This window comes from Bombus pascuorum, chromosome 3 (assembly GCF_905332965.1).
Source record: "Bombus pascuorum chromosome 3, iyBomPasc1.1, whole genome shotgun sequence".
NCBI lineage: Eukaryota > Metazoa > Arthropoda > Insecta > Hymenoptera > Apidae > Bombus > Bombus pascuorum.
In genome coordinates this window covers 4563534-4581201 of record NC_083490.1, presented here as the reverse complement: position 1 = coordinate 4581201, position 17668 = coordinate 4563534, and the positions used below count along the sequence as shown (strand labels likewise).

General features: G+C 38.8%; 1 protein-coding gene across 2 annotated transcripts in view; it reads right to left on the bottom strand.

Annotated features, from left to right (window-relative positions):
• The window catches only part of LOC132905578 (serine/threonine-protein kinase NLK), a 235137-nt gene that overhangs the window by 91597 nt on the left and 125872 nt on the right, over positions 1–17668 (bottom strand). For both annotated transcript variants that reach the window (XR_009657824.1, XM_060957053.1), the window contains exon 2: positions 1171–1300. Coding sequence is in view for 1 of the 2 variants with exons in the window: in XM_060957053.1 (XP_060813036.1) it covers positions 1171–1300 (130 nt within the window). In the remaining variant the exon portion in view is untranslated. The remainder of the gene's footprint in view (positions 1–1170; positions 1301–17668) is intronic.

The following is a 17668-nucleotide window of genomic DNA, read 5'->3' as shown; positions in this document are numbered from 1 at the left end:
GTGTATACCAACGTCTGTCGTATAATGCAGATAACACAAATTTCTTTTTTATTTACTCAGCAATATATTATGCGAAAATATTTAGCTTGACCTACAATGCGTCTACAGGATGTGAAAAAAATGATCACGCAAAATTTGAACGTTAAAGATGATATAAAAAAGGATGAAATATCTACGCTATTTTTCTTCTAGCTGTTCTCTATTTTTCTTCTATGTTTTGTTCTTTATTTTGAAATTTTTAGACTAATTGTCTGTGGTTTCAAGTTTCCTAAGTAACGAATCAAAGAACGATAAATTCACTTTAATCGAAACTCGAAGGTTCTCCTCTGAATTCAAAAATACAAGCCGTACATAAGTTATTATTAGACGAGAATTTCCTTGGGGAATTAAAATTCTTGGAATTTGCAAACGCTTCTCTGTGCTCGAGAGATCGACACGTTCCTTCAGTGGCCGGACGATAATGCGCTTATCTAGCTCGTAAAACAAAATGCCGGCTGTATTTTCATTCTACGGCAGATAACCGCTACTAACCGCAGCACAGATAAGCGAATATACTGGAAAATCAGCACCTCCGAAGGGGAAAAAGACCACTGGTTTTTGGTTAGACACGTTTCTTACAGTTATACATCTACTTATCGACTTTTCGCTCAACCTCGTCGAATATTTTGGAATTTTTGATAAGAAGCGGCTGTTTTGTTACTTGAAAATCAAACACGCTACGACGTTTCAAGTGCGAACAATTTTTGAGCAACTTGAAACTTGAAAATAAATTAAGAAAACAGAAGAATTTGATATTTGGAAGCATTGTATTTGACGATAGAATTTCAATACTCGTCTATTTCTGAAATTCAATCGTATTTTTTTATGAAATTTTCATAATAAAATTTCCAACGTCTGTCAGAGGAAAAGCAGAAAACGCTAGAGGATTCAGTAAGAAATATAACTTAAGCGATTGCTCGATCTTTCAACGTCTACCATGCTGTTCTCTAAACGGTATATAAACGTAGAAAGATATAAAAACGTTTCTCGAGCTGTTTCAGAGACGACAAAATTTGATCGATCGTTATAGCGAAAAAATTATCATGATCGTTCAACAGTTATACTTTATAACTTTGAAAAAGCTTCAATTTTTCGACATGCCAGGCGAGCAATAAAATAAATATTACTTACGTTTTCGTGTTTGAAGAAGCAGAGCATTTTCAGCTCCCTGAAGACCCGTTTGCTACTCACGAGGCTCTGAAAGACGTTCGGCAGTTTCTTCAAGGCCACTCTCCTACCGTCCCTTGGATCCGTCACCGCCCTGTAAATCATAAAATATGGACGTTACCAACAATCGGTGGAAGAGGATATTATTAAACACGCTTTATCGTTTCTTTATAATAAAATAAACGAATATAATGGAAGTAGATTTATCGAGTCTGCAGTCGTTGAAATGAAATTCTCGATAACGAGGTTTATCATCTTGTTGATTTTAAATAATTTTAGTTTATTAATCGAATCGCCGTGGATCGATTCTACGTATCCGCTTCGTAATTTCGGTTGAAATACGCCAAATGCCGGACATGGCAGAGTACTTTTTATGATCAACTGCAAATGAAACGTATTCAGATGATATAATTTTCTACAAAAACGATCGCATATCCAATTTGTAAATTTTCGTAATTCCATCTATCGCTGTGAAATCTCCAAAACTCGGTGGAACTCGTTAACAAAAATTTCAAAGATCCCTACGATTATTCATCCCAAAATTTATCCGCCATCGAAGCTCATCGAACTCGCTGATATTTCCATCTCGCAGATATTCCATCGGCAATATGTATCATCTATCGCCGCAAATAGTTGGAAACACGGTCAAACTCATTAAGAAAAATTTCAAAAGCCGATACGACCACTCTCCCCCCGAAAAATCTACCACGATCAAAACTCATCCATCGAGTATCGAACAATCGAAATCCCAGAAGAGTCAACATCGAGATAGAGAGCGGATGGGACGATAAATTTCGACGTTGGTCGTCGATCCGCGAACACGAGTACCAGGGAATAGGAGGAACGCAGCAGGGGTTAGGAGGGTTAATAACAGAGAGAGCGGCCACGATCGATTCGTAATCCGCGAGCAGACGACGAGGCCGCACAGGGCCTGGTCCCTGGAATAATTATTGTGCCTGCAATTAGTTCGTTTACGGTGGCTCGATTTCATTGTCAGTCAGACGACACCGCAAACCGACGATTCCAATCCCTCGTTTTCATTCGACAGTCAATCTCATCCCGCGGCCGGTCGAACCCTGTCCGACGACGTCATCCGCGTCCCGACGCCGCGATCAACCGATTTTTCCACATTTTTCAGAGACAGGATCGTGTTCGTAAAATCGGTTGTCGTGCGGTTCGTACCGCTTTCCGTGCGTTTTCTGAGTTTTCGAATGGCAAATAGAGGGAAGAAGTAAGGGTTGAACGAAGAAGAAGAACACGGTAGATGAAGTTTAATAATATTGGGTTGACAACTATGCGATTGCGGAATTTGCCATTAGATGGTAATAATCCGCAATCACTTGGTTGTCAATCCAATACATGCTCGTATAACGCGATGAAAAATTAGGATAGATTCATGGATCGGTATAAAGCGTCGGAGTTTGGAGTTTATTTGAGCGAGTTGACAGGTTTCGAACGCCTTTTGAAACTTCTTTGTGGAAAATACAATACCGCGCGATGCTTTGTATACTCATGCACGGAGAACCTGATGATTATAAAAGATACAAAGATTTAGTTCTTGTACCTGAATTACTATGATAAGGCGACGTTTTATATCGTACGGTTTCTCGAAGTTTGATAATGTTTGTAGAGTACGAAAGGGGTAGTGGCGATAGAAGTGAACGATGCAGATTGTTAATTTCTCCTTTCCTACGGTACAAAGATTCAATTCGTTGATCTAGCAGAAAATGTAGATACAAAATTGAATAATAATTCAAAACTCTGACGACTATCTCCAACGAATTCAAACATCCCTATGCGATAGAAAAGGCAAAAACATTTATAAGAATAAAGGAAAACAACATAAACCGATATGTATAAAGCAAAATGAGAATTAAATCGATGATAAACGTAATGCAACAGTTTCAAACATTTTTCCACGTTTGAAGATATAATATAAATATCCTGTAAAAGATTTATAGGAGAGGAAGGAAAGGTGGGTAAAAAGCGGTGGCGGATGGCTTTGTACGAGCATCGAAAAGCAAATTAGCGAAGGCAAGTCCGCGATGCGCGTCGCACGCACTCCTTCAGGGTCGTTCTACTCGAAATCAGTGGCCTCACTTCCGTTATACTCGGCAAGCCGAGTGCGATGACCCTTTTCGAAGAACGTCGTACCTTTCTTCGTTCGTTTCGTGACTCGCTTCTGTGAATCGAGTTTAATCTCCGTCCGCAGCTATGGACCCCCTTCAACGGAGGGTCTTCCTTCTGATAAGATAATTAACACCACCAAATTCGATCGCGATAACCACCGAAAAGTTTGGCTGCTGTTCGTCTCCACCGTAGCTCCCATAACTTTACTGCCACTTCTACCATATTTTTTTGTAGTCAGTCGAGTAACAATGAAATTGCAAAGCTTCGATTTCAAAGCTGGGATGTTCAAGGAATCGAAGGCTGGAAAATGTGGAAATTGGGGTGTCCGAAAAATTACGAATTGGGACGAGTGGAAAGTTAGAAGTTTGGAGACTTGAAAATTTGGATCTTTGGGAATTCGAAGGTTTGGAGATTTGAGTATCTGGAAGTACGAAGCATTGGAAACTTAGGTACATCAAAATTCGAAGCTTTGTAAATTTAAAGATTTAGGAAATCATTTAAACATTTGAAAATTTGAAGAAATAAGAAATTCAACAGTTTGCAAATTCAAAAGGTTCAAAGTTAAAAGATTCGCTACAACTGCAATTACTTTGTGATGGTAGGGCGTGTAGAGTGCCAAAGGAATACTCGGCGTTTTATTTAATAGCGTGTTTATTAACTCGACTAATGGTTTCGTTGCAAGCCTCGACCGATCTCTTAATCCCTTTCTTTTCTTTTTGTCACCTGTCGATATCCCCACTATGCACGCGTCTGTAGGCATCCGCGATCGTTGTGACGTACACCTTCTTCCGAGTATTTGATGAAAGAACCATGGCATATCGATGGCTCATTAGCCCTGTCGACGCTTACGCTTCATCACGAACTTGCTTATGTCTCGTCGGTCCCTCGTAAACAGTCTGTCAACGGTGGTACACTACGATTCGACGAAACCGTTGAAAAGAGTTGTTCTTTGCTGTCGAGTGCCGCTACAACTTCGACTATGGAACCTCGAAGGATTAACATTCCTGAAGAAATTTTCTCTTGTCACGCAACAAAGCACAGACAATCGTCTAATAGAATTTAAGCAACCAAAGGAGCCAGGCACTCTTCACCACGAATAAGAAGCTGGTTTCTCGAATCAACAAGTATCAGCCCTTTCCTCTATTCCTTTCTTTCCAGCCGGAAGGGTTAATTCCTTTGGACGATAATTAACATCCAAGTGCGGGTTAATTTAATCGGGTTGAATTCTCGTCGGATCGATGTTACTTGAAACTCACACGCGTGAGCCAAACACGCATACGTGTCCTCTGTTCTGTTCGTTCGCCCATGTGACACGTTCCCTCCGCATATTACACCGCAACATTGTTATCAAGCATGGTGGCGCGCATAAATTCCGACATGCGACGAGAAAAAGGGGAGGGAAAAAAATCAGACGAGGAAAAAAAGAATCGGTCGCGAGGAAATAAAGGGAATAAAGGACGCGCAATTTAACCAGGCAGTCGCAATTTTCTGCAAAAGTTACGACCTCTTCCACCTCTTTCCCGTTTTTTTCAACTCTTCTTTGGCTGGCTTTCGCTTCCGATAAAGCTTCCGAGCTTGCTTCTGCTTGCTTGGTTGCCCGGGATTTGTTTTGAGAGGAAGTTTTAAATCGAGATTCTCTAGTTCCTAACCGAGGTTCACCGTGGAAATACTGTTTTTAAACGAGAACGTAACGTCCAGATAGAGCTGATAATTCATGCCGTTGCAAGGGCTTCAGGCTGGACTTTCAGGTTAAATGAAAGACGAGCTTTTGTGGTGGAATGAATATTGAATAATTCCTTCTGCGATTATTTTTTATGATCCACGAACAAGAAGCTGAATTGTTAAGAAACACTTCATGGAAATCCTTGGATACTTTTGAATTTTAATATTGTACTAGCTGCGATACTCCATAAATTATGAAACAGTCGAAGCGACAACATTACCGTTAAGGCTATTCGATGTATATGGAATCAAAGAAACGCGTGGGTAAATTGTAAGGTATTGCAACTATATATATATATTGTGAATATTAAAGTAGAAAGTATGGAATACAATGTAAGCTGGTCCAGATCCGCACGCTAGTGTCACACTCTCAAGAAGACCATCCGCTCAGTAACCAGATAGACCGAACACCCTGCATGCCACATCTGTTGAAACAATAACTAAAAAGGCCCCTCCAAAGGGACTAGACCCTCGGTAGAAGGACCTTCCTAAACCAGCGCTAAAACAGTTCGTTGTAGCATCTCGAGTCAGTCTGTTCCAACATTCCGAACCACGCTGTTGTAACGCTTGAACCGTCACTCTGAATTTCTGCAATAAATCTCATTGTCATAAAAGATATAACTTAGAAAAGATGAAGTTCGCACCCCGCTGGGGGTAGCCACCCACGTGCTATATATATTTTTTTTATTTTTTTTTTTTTTTTTATTACCAATGAGATATAACACTTTACCAAATGTCCTTCAGGACAAATTGTAAAAACCAAAATAAACTAAAAAAAAAATCTCATTGTCGCATACAAAGTTCTATTTTCTTCATCCTATTCGTGAAAGAATCATTTCGTTCGAACCGCGACGCGGGGAGATCACCGGCGATCCGTTAATTTCGCGATCTCTTGTGTCTCCGACGTGACACTAGCAATGTTACCCTGAGACTAAAAGAACCCTGAAGCCAACGTCGCATATGTACCGCTTATGGTCTGTTCTCGACGCATTCTTTTGTCTATGCGCTGTCGATGGCCTCAGCGCTTGAGAAAACCGAAGACCAGATGTAGAGCTTTTTAGAAGTGGCGATCACTTCAACAATTACAAACATTATTCTTCGAAATTCATATTACACTTTACGATTATTTAAACGATCTTTCGATAAATAAAAAACACGGAAACGAATTATACATCTTACGTTATTTAATATTACGCGTGATTTCCAATTTTTCGTGGGACATTTCATATGTTACAACTTAACAATGTCGTAATTATTAGAACGATATTATAACAATTATACTTGCATTTTTTTCATATCGCTATTGTTACTGTAGATATACTCCAGTTACTATTACTGCAATACTTTTAGAATACAACTTTAGATCGCAACAAGCCGTCATTTCTCTTCAAACATTATCAAACTGCCCAAAATACCATTTTCTCTATAAATGTCTTCTTAACATAAAGCCCCGAATATTCCAATTTTCTGCAAACAATACTGTTGCATTCGAAACAGGCTCCATTATCTTCGGAACACGCGTACCAGTCTCTATCGATTCATAAACAACTTCTTTTATCTTCAAATAGAACGCAGCAACTATCGTGCAAGCCAATAAAGAGAATCGCCAACGTGTACTTCTCTATTTATCTCGAATAATTCTCCGCCTTTCTTAATTTTAATTCGCCATAATCGAATACTTCTATAAATTCGTCATTCACCTCGCAACAACATCAAACATATCGCAACTTAGAAATGTACGTAGAAATTGTATTTTAACACTAGAGCTGGTTTTACAATTTTATTTTAAAATTCCTACTTCACGTTATATTTTTTTCCCGCGATGATGTAATAACTCTCGCAACGATAACTATAAGAATAATATAGTGAATTTTATTTTGCTTTTTTACGTATTCAAATTCAAAATAATTTTGTATCAAGGCTACTTGTACCAATACCAGTCAAAATGGCTGGTGCTTTGTCAAAGCGTAAAAGGGTTTTGTACAACTTCCCACGCGTTTTTTTAAATTTTTACATTCGATATGATGATATCGGTTATCAGGAAAATTCCGGATCGATCGCTAGATCGCTAGATGCTAACGCTAGAAACACCGCACTAGTCAAAACGACTGGTTCTACAATTTTATAAATGCGTCAAACCCCCGTTTAGGGATCATAGTCCTAGATGGATCAATAATACCAAAAATGTACTACGTAACATGGAATTCCTTCCGTAGGAAATTAATAAATCAATAAATATAAGAATATTCTATTATTACGTATTTTTTAAACCCCAGTCATTTTGATTAAAATAAAAAGTAAAAATAGCTCCGTGTTAACTATCGGTAGTTCTAGCGTTGACGATGACAGAACTCTACCGACGGATGTATTCGCGAGCGTAGCGAGAATATATTCCCTTGGTTCTATTTAATAGAAAATTTGGAAACTAGATCCGATGTATTTATAGAGATCGTTTAGCCGGCCGTTTAACGACCAACAATGCCATTACCGTTTCTGCAGCGGACAACGCGCGCTTTTTGCGCCGCTTGTTTGCCGCACGTCCATTCGAAGTAGAATCCCATCAAATCCCGTTCACGCGGCCTCGCTTTAATTCCGGACCGCTTGCATGTGAAATTAAATCGAACCGCCTCGACAATGCCCGGAAACAACACGTTGCAGAGATTCAACCCCTTACGCTGTCGCGAATCTATTCTGCAAATGGACTGTCTCTAAGTTCAACCTCGTGTCTCGTTATGGACTGTCTTCTAACACGATGAACGTCACGGCTGCTAGTCTTTCCGTCGCTATTGAAAATGTTAGTAAAATGAAAAGTAAAAAAATGCCTTTCTTTAAAAATACATCGGATATTTCACTGGGTAAATCTCACGTAAATTGAAAGATAATTCATAGATAAGATAATCTTGCTTTCTTTGACAGAGTTAAAAGGATTTGAGGAGAAAAGAAGGAAGATGGATGAGGGTAGACTCTTGTGAACACAAGAGATTCGAATTGTGGTATAGTGAATTTTAAAGAGTAACGAAAAACAAGTTCAAGTGGTTTATTGGAGGAATGGGTGGTTCGTGGTACGTAGGCAACGAGCTCCTTATCACGTGGAGAAATTTGAATGAATCTTTTGAGATCGAAAACGAAAACAAATGCAAAATTTACTGCGTATAATGAGAATAGATTTTATCCTACTTTCTGTCGTACGATCGAAAGGTGATTTCTTGTCGTTGTTCCTTTCACTGGATCGTCGTTGAAAAGAAAAAGGTAAAGGGAGAATGTATTTTTCAATTTGCTTCTATTCTACAATGCATTAGGTTGTCCGAAAAGTTTCTTTCGTTTTATAAGCAAATAATAGACGCACAATGTCTTTTGTTTTATATTAGCTTATTGAATTATGCACAAATATAATAATGGAAATAGAACGAAATGGATCATACTTAATTCAATAAAATAATATAAAACAGAAATTGTTGTTCATCTATTATCACTTTTTTGAAACGAAAGAAACTTTTCGGACAACCTAATATAACAGATGCGGTTTCGAGGGTTAAAACTTAAGCGGTTCGACGATCTCGCTGTACTTTCTTATCAGTGTTATCAATTTTTCTAATATATGTAGCGACCTTTTCGATACGATTAAAGTAGAATGATTATAGCACAGAAGCATTTCATCGTGCACTAATTCCGTCAAAGGGGGTTTAATAATGTTCGTCGGTCAACCCCCGTGTGTCGAACGATGCGTCGTAAGCGCAAAATTGTTTCATCTCTGTATTTTGTTATCGCAGCTATTCCAATCGATTTTCAAATAGAGTTCGAGTTGATTATCGCGTGGAGTATCTAATTAATCGGTAATTAAATCGTACAGTATATCCTACAAAAGCTCATCCCCATAGTAAACACAGCATACTCCACCCTTATTTTATTTCATCCAATATTTTTCTTCTCATTTTAAATTCATCGTTCTAACATCATCATCGCGGAATATTTAATTAAACGCTGATTAAACGGAACTCCGCGCCGCTAATGGAACTCGTTTCGCCTCTATTTTGTTATCGATTTTCTTTATACGGGAGAAACTGCCGCATTAATTCCCCGTAGAATGTTTTAACTAAATATCGAACAAATCGATACCAATACCGATCACGCTCTACCTATTTTCTACTCGATACACCAGAATATTCGTTTATTTTTCATGTAGCCTGATTTAACCCATGTAAATCACCATTAATCGATTAAAGTAAAGCAAAGCGAAACATGGAAAAAAAATATTATGGAGATGCTTCTGCATATTAAAATATCATCGAGTGAAATTTTAGTTCCATGTTCGTTTTATTGAAACACCTTCTTTTCACAGGGGAGAGAAAAAAAAAGAACGACAGTGCTCGCGAAAACTCCTACGATCTTTCGGTTTTTCAAAATTTTCGTATCAATGCTCGAAACTCTCGAATCCTCGATTTTCTAAATTCTCAAATTCCTAAGCTCACCGACTATCGACTTTACGAATTTCGAAACTCTCCGACTTTCAAACTACCCAATTTCTCCGACGTTCTATTTTCAAATTGCAAAATTTTCAAATTTGTTCATACGCAAATTCCGAAATTTCCAAGCCCTCGGAAGATGTTAATTGCGTTAACTCTGCACTTTCCCATATAGCGTAATTCAACTCTTGCGAGTCATCGTTAATCAACCAATGTAAATTATTTAAAAAAAAAACTGAACAACGTAAAACGTAGAAATATAATGCCACGTTGAAATATTATCGACTAAAGTTTCATTTGGTATTTATTTTATTATAACACCGTCTTTCCGTGGGTGGAAAATAATAGTAATTCGACCGGGTGGTGCTCGCGAAAACTTGTTTTCCCGTGGCTGTCTCGGTTCGTTCGGCTCTGTGTGTTCGTTTTTGCTTGTCGTCGTTCTCGTTGGGCATCGTTGTGTAGGTGAAAGGAGCGAGGAGAGCTGAACGCGATTTTGCCGCGTCGAAAGTCTGACGAGCATTAAATAGTTCAGCGAGCAACTATACTAGCTGGCGAAGCGACCGGCTGAAACGTTGAACCGGCGCCCGATGATTTTCTTGGAAGCCCAGTGATTTTGCCCACACCGGGAAATTACGCTCGCCAACTTCTACGCAGCCGGTGAAATGGGAAAACTGACGGATATCGCGCGTTTCTCCCGTTAAATATCGTCTTCTGTTATATTTCCGATACCACTGCTTCCCACCGTAATATTTATCACAAGCTTCAGCTTCGAAATTTATTAACATTAAGATCTCTTCTTCTTCTTCTTCCGTTCAGCGACAATCGCTTACATTTAATAACTCTAAATCTAATTTTTAAAATTTTGTGACGCGCAACTATAGTCTCGTTTCACTTAGAACAACCCCAAAGCGCAACAAACAAATAAACCGCGTATCATATCGAACGATAATCGTGCACGTGTCACTCGCATTAATAATTTGAATACAAAATCTCGATATCGTAGTGTTTAACCACGAGTCTACAGTTCTTATAAAAATACTCCAAGAAGAAGCCCGAAACGAAGAAACGATAAAGACAAGTGATAAACACCGCAATTCGATTCGCTTAGCAGCTAGCCAAATAACGTGTTCGACAATAATCGAACCCGCCACTTACGTAAAAAGCATTCGAACAATAAAATAAAGTAATTAAAGTACGGCCGGTTCAATTCAATTAACTCTAAACCGAATATCCGAGTGAACGGATAATGCTGGCCGCAATTACACGCGAGAAATCCTGTAACAAAATAACGGTGTAACAAAGACAGAATTTCCGCAAATGAAATAGAAGTAGGCATAATTCGTAAACGTTATCGCGCCCAGTTCCATTTAATTACCATCCAATTAAACATTACGCCGATAAACCGATAGCGCAGTTACGAACGAACAAAGAAAAATCAACAACGAGACAGAGAAGGGCTGGTGGGTCTCAACCCTCTGCTATCCCCTCTATTACCCTCATTCGGTGTCACTATGAAAATAAGGGTGAAAGGGCAAGCGTTATCGAGGATCGTATAGCTTAATCAGTGTTTAATTAAACGATACAAACGATATTAATTCGTTACACGATGACTTACGGTTTTATCTATTTATCCAGACGTTGTCGTATAATCCCCTGAATAAACGTGACGGTATTGTTTGTTCACTATAACGTTGCTAGTGAATGATTCATCCGTTTGGAAACGAAACGAGTTTGCAGGGATGTGTGGCTCGTGAATTTTTAAACAGGCGACATGGTATCACGAGTTTCCACAAATTTCGTTAATAATAGAAGAGAGTCCACGATACGATCGAACGGTGGAATTTCATTAATTATGTTGCAGTAGATTTGCACACAGTAGTGGAGAATTTGGATTATGATGCATCTACGGCTACTAGAAATTTCGAAGGAATATAGAAAATTGAGGTATCCTTTACCGAATGATATTTCCAACGTTCTACGACTGGAAATTTGTTTAATCACATACCAAATTTCTACTTTGGTTTCAAAGCGTAAAAATTCCTATGAATTATATTTAACTATTAAATGAGAAAATAATAAACGAGAGAATAAGATAGATTATTGGCGAGAAAATATAAAAATCTATCCTTCAAATATATTAATTGTGTTAATATTGCTGTTAAAATTCCTTGTTATTCTATTTAAATAATATTTGGTTCTATATATATTCATAAAATAAAGTCTGTAAAATATACTAATATCCCTGAAATGTATTATTTAATCGTATCCGAGTTAACAAAACTATTAGAACCATAAAAAGATCTGTGAATGCATTAAACAAAACGGGAGACAAAAGATTCGATTCAAAGATCAGAGACAATGAATCGTTCTTATTGTTAGTCAACGTTATCTTAAGCGATTACGTGGGTCAGAACTGGTCCAACAGACAACCGATTCAGGTCTGAAAGATTCCATTCATTCGGCATTCGTGTTCTACCTGTGTCGTTGAGAGTAACATTTTCGAAGAACACGAAAAGTTGGATACCACGAGCACCTCGTTTCCCTTCGAGTCGCTACCGATAAAACTTCAACTTTAGGTTTGTGCGTTATCGCCATAGACGAATAGGAAGGGAAACATTATCGTCTGTGCCACGTGGACGAGCATTGTATTCTCTCTCATCTAGACACGCATAAATTTCAAGCAGACCGATGAATTGTTAACGCTGGAAACCGAGGGAGACTACGATCGGGATCGTTTAACATTCGTACAATTTACTCGTTACGATTCTGGTCGAAAACGATGGAAATTCGCCTCGAGTTGTCGATCGGGACTTTCGCGATCTGCAACGACTTGATCGATGAAAAATATTTTCGAAGAGCTCCAAACGAAGAATTAATCATCTATCGATTTGAATATTAAAATTTGAAGATGGATATTAAATAGAAAATGAATTTATGCGAATGAATGATTTATGAGAAGTGATCTGACGCAATTTCTGCGGCTCTTTAGGTTACATTTGGGACATTTGATTATTTATTACCGATATATATGTGAATATTGAAATTAGAGTAATTTCTACGTATTTTCAAGTTAAATTTAGAAAACATATTTTTAAGGATGATAAGACACTACTCGGTTATTAATTACTTTTTGAATGTTAAAGTCAGAAAATGATTATTGATTACTTTTAGATATTACATAAAACGAAACTGAGAATTTATCAACGATGGCTCGTTTATTATTTAGATGGCATTACAATCAACGGTATTTATCCGCTTCCTGTTAATTTTTCAACTTTAATTTGCTTTTGCAATCTGTAATTGTTGAAACCTGGAAATAGCTGCGCGTGTTGTCAGCAAGAATGGCGAAAGGTGGGGAAAAAGTTATCGATCTCTCGCACGCATGCCAGTCACTGTCTACACGCGACCGGGTCCCTGACCAGCCGTTGCGAAAAAACCTTCATAATGTTAAAATAACTCTACATGGTGAAATAGCAAACATATTAAATGAAAAATTAATTCAAAAAATTTGGAAACAATTTTTAAAAATATCAAGAACAATCCATCCATTTCTCTCTTGCTACAGAAGAAACAAAAATATTATTTCTATGCTTAAATATGTTTTCTCGTTAACTAGATGTCAAGAACGATTATATTTTGCTATCAAACACTTAAAAATATTGTATCCACAGCCAAGATATTTTTTCAGCCATCGACTTTCCTCGTTTTCACTATCGAAAAGATAAAAACAGGTACCGTTTTCATCGCAAAACGAAAACAAAGAAATATATACTTCCTCAATGTGTAAATATTAAATTCCACTTTCACTTTCCAAAAAGCGAAAATATTCCTTCTAACCTTGAAAATATCACGATTCTCAACAACTAATTGCCTCTTGTCTCATTTACGAAAATGACGAAGACATCGTTTCTAATCTTGGAAGGCGTCGTAACTCGATCGATCCTCTTCGAATTTTCATTGCCACGAAAATATCACAGAAATTATAAAAAAAAGAGGAGAAAGAAAAGAAAAATACAAATATATTTTTCTAAAAAAAAAAAGGATCGAAAGAAAGAGTGGAAAGTAGAAAGATTCGAACGACTGACACAATTAGGAGGATCAATGTGTCGCAGCGCGGTGTGCAAATTGGCAAGGATCGAGACGGATTGGCACACGAGCAAAAAGCTCGTGACCTTGAGGTGCACCGGTGACCTTGAGGCTGACGGCACGGCTTCCGCATTGCTGCGAAATGGTGGGAGGCCGTCGCAGGGCTTTCGACCGGTCCGGCCAATCCCATTCGCAGACCAATCTCACCGATCGAACTCAAATCAGACGCGACCACAGGACCAAGCTATTAAATCGGTCAAATTCAGCAATCGATCGATAACATAATTTGTCTCCGATGATTTTACGAAAATCCTAAAGTAGCGAACCAGAAATTGCAATTAACGCGCGAGATAGTCTTATTTTTAGACGGCAGATAGTTTATGAAAATAATTGAAAGAGTAAAACCGTAGGCAGACGTCTTTCTCGGCTATTAAATACCGTGACGAGTACTCTACTCTACTAACGACGTATCAAACGCTCGATCCTTTCACTCTGAAACTCGACGTTAATATTCCAAATTCACTCACGCGTGATAAACAATCGTACAAAATTTCCTTTTCTGAGCAAAAAGTAGCAGCAAAAAAGGGACACAAGAATTAATGATAAAAGCATTAATGGTCGCTAGCGTGATTTTTGTTGCGAGTGATGAGCGCAAAGGCACGTTGTAAGAGGGGTTCCGCCAGAAAAATCGTAATACTCGTTGCTTGGTGGATGATGATAGGAAGCAGAAAGATTAGATCCTGGGAACAAGAAGCTGGCGGATTCGTGTTTGCGTTAAGCGTTTCTTGCTACTTCGAAGCGGTAAAACGGTTCTACGAGATGCGCTGACCTGTTATCTTGCAATCAGTGGTGCTGTGTTTAGAGAATCGGCGTTCTGCGGTCGGTGCAGCTTTTTCGGCCGTTTTCCAACGTGGCTGGTTGAGAGCGTCGCAGTGCCACGTAATCGCGTTCGCGAATAGAATATTCCTCTTCAACGTTATCGAAGTTCTTTCTGCGACTTTATTACCTGCACCTTGCCTCTTTCATTTATTCTTGCTTTTCTCGCGTTCGCCTTTAAAAGTTTCACGATCATAATTCCTATCGTCGGACTGAGAATAATTTGTGTGGATGAGGATCGGGCAAGTGTGTTTGAAAATGTTTACATTAGCATATTAGTGGCGAGAGAGGAACCATTTACAGGATGCAACAGACCAGTGATAAGATGCATACGATCGAAAAACGAGAATTTTGTAAATTATCCAATGTCCTAAAAAGAAAGTATTAGAAATACTGCGCAAGCTTCTTTAAGGGTATATTTATCTGTGTTATAGTTGTAATGTCGCTCCAGATGATATAGGTTTTTTCTTAGACATTTCCAGATGATCTCTCCAATCATCCATATGATATAGGTTTTTTCAGACATTTCCTGTACTCGTCGCATCTTGCAACCATCAACACGCGTGAGCCAAAAGAAATAATCCAATACGACTCACGTTACGTATACGTTGATTGCCAGCGGACGATTCTTCGGGAATTACAAAGCTACCGAAGAAAAACCCGCGGATGAAAAGTAAGAAGAAAAGAGGAGAGAAATTCCTATGTGAATCGTTAAAGAGTAAAAAGAATCGTGCGAACAGCCACTGGGAAAACGTTTTTAAACGTGATTTTTATTTCTCTTTGTAATCGTTAAGTGAAATCTTGACCGCAATTTAATATTTCTATATACGTTCGTTCCTATCAAATAAATTCTTGGCTTATCAAACAGAATGGTGTTTAATATATCGATTTGATTGACTTTTTCTTCCGGCGCTTCCGACGAGTGCATCGTACGGAAAACTTTCCTACGACAAAATAGAAAGACAAATCCGGCAGTGTCACGGTGATTCTCGAGGAATTCACTTTTCAAACCGCTCTTTCTGCTGGCAAATAAAACCTGACTCGTAAGATCTGGCTAAACATCCCCTCCCCCCACCCCACAGCAACGAGAAAAATCTACTTTCTCCATGAACCATTATTCTACGAGCACGAAGGAACAATTAACCTGGTTCATCAACCATACGTCCTGTTTCATATCGATCGAATCAACGATCGAACGTCTTCATAATTTCCCCATAAATTCCTTATAAATTGCTCATTTGCCGTACGTATTCCGATACTTACGAACGACAGTGTACGTTATCTCTACACATAGCATATCTCAAGCAATACAGGGTGCGCCGTTAGAATTCGGACAGAATTCAATTTGTAGTTCCCACCATATTAGAATTCAGATGTTTGTGCTGATTGACTCTGAAGTTAGTTAAATATGTCAATAAGTCTTCTATAACCTCAAAATGACAGAACTCGTTAAGCAAAACCCGGAATACGATAGAAGAGCGGCGATTATAGAAAGTCTTCGCGCCGGGAGAACGCCGGTCGAAATTATAAAATTCTTTAGCTACCCAAGATCGACGGTAATTTAATTTTGTTGTGGGCAAAACCAAATTTCCAGCAAGTGTTCACGTTTTGAGCGTTGTCTCAAGTGAGGGCGACGTCATGCCTCCGCACTTCTTCCAAAAAGGCGAAAGAATCACAAAGGAGGTTTATTTGGAGGTCCTGAAGACAGTAATAAAGCCGTGGATGGAAATTACGGCTTCTGGAAGGCCGTATTTATTTCAACAAGATGGCGCACCTGCTCACACAAGTCATCTTGTTCAAAATTGGCTCTCTGACAATGTGGACATGTTTTGGTCGAAAGATTTCTGGCCTCCTAACAGTCCCGACCTAAACCCATTGGACTATTACGTGTGGGGCGTTATCGAGAGACAAACTAATAAATGCAGGCACCCCAACGTCAACTCCCTACGAGCTGCTATCGAGTCAGAATTCGCGACAATTAAACGCGACCAGTTGAAGTCAGCGTGCTCGCGCTTTAGAGCAAGAATAGAGCAGGTCATAGAGGCAGAGGGTGGTTACATAGAATAAAAGTTCTCAGCAAGGACCCTTTAAATGAGATATAACAACATTTTCATGTGTTTTTGTGTATTGACTTAAATAAACAACTTTCTGCACAAAACTTCTTTTGTCCGGATTCTAACGGCGCACCCTGTATATCACTGAAATGATATATTACAAAATGAGAAGATTTCTCCAATGCAGAATCTCGAGAAGGACAAAAATTAACCGGTGCTTGAACATCGATCAAACCAATAATAACACGAGTAAGCAACAAAAGCTTCGATGAAACCTGCCTGATAATCTTTTATAAACTCTAATGACAACAAGAAACAAGGAAGAAGGGATCTGGTCGTTTTTCTTTCTCGTTAAACAAGCGCTAACGCCGGCCTCCTGTGCAGCTCGCATCGTCCAAGCATTTTCCGCGACATTATTACCACGATACGATCGACGACTCGCTCTCAATTTAATTACCGAGCCCGCGATGGCCGCGTAAAAAAATCCTCTGATTAATTATGAGCGCAATTAGAGGCGGCGATAACGACGCGGTAATAAAGTCCTGAAATCGATCCGGTTTTTCGCGCGCACGCTGCCCCTGCTTCGGTGGTGTCCCGTAAGAGGACGAGCCGGTAATTTATTCACGATCAGATTAAGCCGTTCTCCCTTTTTTTCATTAGCGATCGATGGAAAACGAAATCTTGTATTTTCGCGATCGAACGACCGAACGTCGGTATTTGTACTCGCGTTATGTCGATTACGGGACTATCAGGAATTATTAATCGATAACGGCGATCTAGTTCGATCGTGTATTCGGATAATAAAGATGAATATTAATTAAAGAGACGTGTTTTCGCGCGAGATTAAGCGAGAGGCGAGGAATTACGAGGGAAAGACTTGGTACGGAAGACACAAGTTCGTCGTGGCTGTGAGAATGTTCGAATAAGGATACGTAATAAAAAATGAGGATCTCTATCGTAGAATTTTAGCGTCTCGTTTTACAATTTTATAGCACGTTTGAAAATCATCGCAACGTCAAATTGATAAAAACAGAAACAGAAGAAAAGATAGCACGGTATGTCCCCTTCGATACTATGCAACTTCTGTTCGTGACTAAACATTTTACCGTATCATTCGTATTTTTCCAGATA